General features: G+C 35.9%; 1 protein-coding gene across 1 annotated transcript in view; it reads left to right on the top strand.

Annotated features, from left to right (window-relative positions):
• The window catches only part of LOC139424167 (protein disulfide-isomerase-like), a gene marked incomplete at its 3' end in the record, with an annotated part of 56,501 nt that extends 52,167 nt beyond the window's left edge, over positions 1–4,334 (top strand). The window contains exons 9-10 of the mRNA XM_071175849.1: positions 1–151; positions 4,245–4,334. The exon at positions 1–151 is cut by the window's left edge and continues 31 nt beyond it. Of these exons, the coding sequence (XP_071031950.1) occupies positions 1–151; positions 4,245–4,334 (241 nt within the window). The remainder of the gene's footprint in view (positions 152–4,244) is intronic.
• Positions 4,335–5,000: the final 666 nt, after the last annotated feature.

Below are 5,000 nucleotides of genomic sequence, written 5' to 3'. Positions count from 1 at the left end.
GTTCCCACTGTGGGAGGAGTTAGCCCTTCACTTCCTGGACAGAGAGGAAGTTGTCATCGCTCGCATCGACGCCTCGGCCAATGACTTCAACCTGTCGATGAGAGAACGCTACCCCGCCCTCCGCCTGTTCCCCGCGCTGCACGCAGAGAGGGTACACACATTTTACACACTATATATACACACTATATATACACATTATATATACACACTATACACACTATATATACACATTATATATACACACTATACACAGTATATATACACACTATTTATACACACTATACACACTATATATACACACTATATATACACATTATATATACACACTATATATACACATTATATATACACACTATATATACACATTATATATACACACTATACACATTATATATACACACTATATATACACACTATACACACTATATATACACACTATACACACTATACACACTATATATACACACATTATACACACTATTTATACACACTATACACACTATATATACACACTATATGCACTAAATATACACTGTATATACACACTATATATACACACTATATATACACACTATATATACAATATACACACTATATATACACACTATATATACACACTATATATACACACTATACACACTATATATACATATTATATATACACACTATACACACTATATATACACACTATACACACTATATAAACACACATTATACACACTATTTATACACACTATACACACTATATATACACACTATATACACACACTATATTCACTAAATATACACATTATATACACACTATATATACACACTATACACACTATATATACACACTATATATACACACTATATATACACACTACATATATACACACATTATACACACTATATATACACACTATATACACAAACATTATGCACACATTATACACACTATATATACACATTATATATACACACTATATATACACACATTATATACACTATATACACAAACATTATGCAAACATTATACACACTATATATACACATTATATATACACACTATATATAAACACTATATATACACACATTATATACACACTATACACACTATATATACACACATTATACACACATTATACACACTATATATACACACTATATATACACACTATATATACACACTATATATACACACACACACATTATACACACTATATATACACACTATATATACACACTATATACACACACACACACACACACACACACACACACACACACACACACACACATTATACACTTTATACACACACATTATACACACTATATATACACACTATATATACACACATTATATACATACACACACACACACACACACACACACACACACACACACACACACACACACACACACACACACACACACACACACACACACACACACATACACACACACACACATTATATACACACTATATATACACACTATATATACACGCTATACACACTATATATACACACTATATATACACACTATACACACTATATACACTATATATACACACTATATATACACATTATATATACACACTATACACACTATATATACACACTATATATACACACTATACACACTATATATACACACTATATATACACACATTATACACACTATTTATACACACTATACACACTATATATACACACTATATATACACATTATATATACACAATATTTATACACTATATATACACACTATACACATTATATATACACACTATATATACACACTATCTATACACACTATACACACTATATATACACACTATATACACACTATATATACTATATATACACAATATACACACTATATATACACACTATATATACACACTATATATACACACTATACACACTATATACACACTATATATACACACTATACACATTATATATACACACTATATATACACACTATCTATACACACTATACACACTATATATACACACTATATACACACTATATATACTATATATACACAATATACACACTATATATACACACTATATATACACACATTATACACACTATATACACACATTATACACACTATATATACACACATTATACACACTATATATAAACACTATATATACACACTATATATACACACATTATACACACTATATATACACACTATATATAAACACTATATATACACACTATATATACACACATTATACACACTATATATACACACTATATATAAACACTATATATACACACTATATATACACACATTATACACACTATATATACACACTATATACACAAACATTATGCACACATTATACACACTATATATACACATTATATACACACTATATATACACACACATTATATACACACTATATATACACACTATACACACTATATATACACACTATATACACTATATATACACACATTATACACACTATATATAAACACTATATATACACACATTATATACACACTATACACACTATATATACACACATTATACACACTATATATACACATACACACATTATACACACTATATATACACACACACACATTATACACACTATATATACACACATTATACACACTATATATACACACTATATATACACACATTATACACACTATATATACACACTATATATACACACATTATATACACACTATATATACACACTATATACACTATATATACACACTATATATACACACTATATATACACACATTATATACACACTATATATACACACTATATGTACACACTATATTATACACATTATACACACTATATATACACACTATATATACACTTTATACACACTATATATACACATTATATATACACATTATACAGTTGAAGTCAGAAGTTTACATACACCTTCGCCAAATACAAATTCCTGACATTTAATCTTAGTAAAAATTCCCCGTTTTAGGTCAGTTAGGATCACCACTTTATTTTAAGATCGTGAAATGTGAGAATAATAGAGAGAATGATTTATTTCAGCTTTTATTTCTTTCATCACATTCCCAGTGGGTCAGAAGTTTACAGACACTCAATTAGTATTTGGTAGCATTGCCTTTTAAATTGTTTAACTTGGGTCAAGTGTTTCGGGTAGCCTTCCACAAGCTTCACACAATAAGTTGGGTGAATTTTGGCCCATTCCTCCTGACAGAGCTGGTGTAACTGAGTCAGGTTTGTAGGCCTCCTGTCAGAGCTGGTGTAACTGAGTCAGGTTTGTAGGCCTCCTGACAGAGCTGGTGTAACTGAGTCAGGTTTGTAGGCCTCCTGACAGAGCTGGTGTAACTGAGTCAGGTTTGTAGGCCTCCTGACAGAGCTGGCTGGAGTAACTGAGTCAGGTTTGTAGGCCTCCTGACAGAGCTGGAGTAACTGAGTCAGGTTTGTAGGCCTCCTGACAGAGCTGGTGTAACTGAGTCAGGTTTGTAGGCCTCCTGACAGAGCTGGTGTAACTGAGTCAGGTTTGTAGGCCTCCTGTCAGAGCTGGTGTAACTGAGTCAGGTTTGTAGGCCTCCTGACAGAGCTGGTGTCCTGACAGAGCTGCCTCCTTGCACGCACACACTTTTTCAGTTCTGCCCACAAATGTTCTATGGGATTGAGGTCAGGGCTTTGTGATGGCCACTCCAATACCTTGACTTTGTTGTCCTTAAGCCATTTTGACATAACTTTGGAAGTATGCTTGGGGTCATTGTCCATTTGGAAGACCCATTTGTGACCAAGTTTTAACTTCCTCACTGATGTCTTGAGATGTTGCTTCAATATATCCACAGCATTTTCCTCCATCATGATGCCATAATTTTTGTGAAGTGCACCAGTCCCTCCTGCAGCAAACCACCCCCACAACATGATGCTGCCACCCTCGTGCTTCACGGTTGGGATGGTGTTCTTCGGCTTGCAAGCCTCCCCCTTTTTCCTCCAAACGTAACGATGGTCATTATGGCCAAACAGTTCTATTATTGTTTCATCAGACTAGAGGACATTTCTCCAAAAAGTAAGATCTTTGTCCCCATGTGCAGTTGCAAACCGTAGTCTGTCTTTTTTATGGCGGTTTTGGAACAGGGGCTCCTTCCTTGCTGAGCGGCCTTTCAGGTTATGTTGATATAGGACTCGTTTTACTGTGGATATAGATACTTTTGTACCTGTTTCCGCCAGCATCTTCACAAGGTCCTTTGCTGTATCTCTCTCCAGGTGGTAGCCTACTCTGGTCAGAGGAACCTGAAGGATCTGGTTCAGTTTCTGGAGAAAGAGATGGAAAGAGCCAAGAAGGACAGGGCCCAAGTATGTCACCTTTAACCCCTGACCTCTCCTCCAACCCCTGACCTCTCACTCGCCCCTAAACTCTAACCTTCATGTGGAGAAAGAGATGGAAAAAGTCACCTTTCCTGACCTCTCCTAACCCTTGACCTCTCCAAACCCCTGAGCTCTCCTAACCCCTGACCACTATTAACCCCTGATCTCTCCTAACCCCTGACCCCTCTCCTAACCCCCCTGATCTCTCCTAACCCCTGACCCCTCTCCTAACCCCCCTGACCCCTCTCCTAACCCCTGACCCCTCTCCTAACCCCCCTGATCTCTCCTAACCCCTGACCTCTCCTAACCCCTGACTTCTCCTAACCCCTGGTCTCTCCTAACCCCTGACCTCTCCTAACCCCTGACCTCTCCTAACCCCTGACCTCTCCTAACCCCTGACCTCTCCTAACCCCTAATCTCTCCTAACCCCTAATCTCTCCTAACCCCTGACATCTCCTAACCCCTGACCCCTCTCCTGACCTCTCTAACCCTAAAGAGGACATGTGTCTGTTTTACTGTGTCTCTGTCTCCTAAAGAGGACATGTGTCTGTTTTACTGTGTCTCTGTCTCCTAAAGAGGACATGTGTCTGTTTTACTGTGTCTCTGTCTCCTAAAGAGGACATGTGTCTGTTTTTAATACTCTCCCTCTCCCTC

This window comes from Oncorhynchus clarkii, chromosome 13 (genome assembly GCF_045791955.1).
Source record: "Oncorhynchus clarkii lewisi isolate Uvic-CL-2024 chromosome 13, UVic_Ocla_1.0, whole genome shotgun sequence".
NCBI classification, from domain to species: Eukaryota; Metazoa; Chordata; class Actinopteri; order Salmoniformes; family Salmonidae; genus Oncorhynchus; species Oncorhynchus clarkii.
The sequence above is the reverse complement of the archived record's forward strand: the minus strand, read 5'-3'. Positions and strand labels throughout refer to the sequence as shown.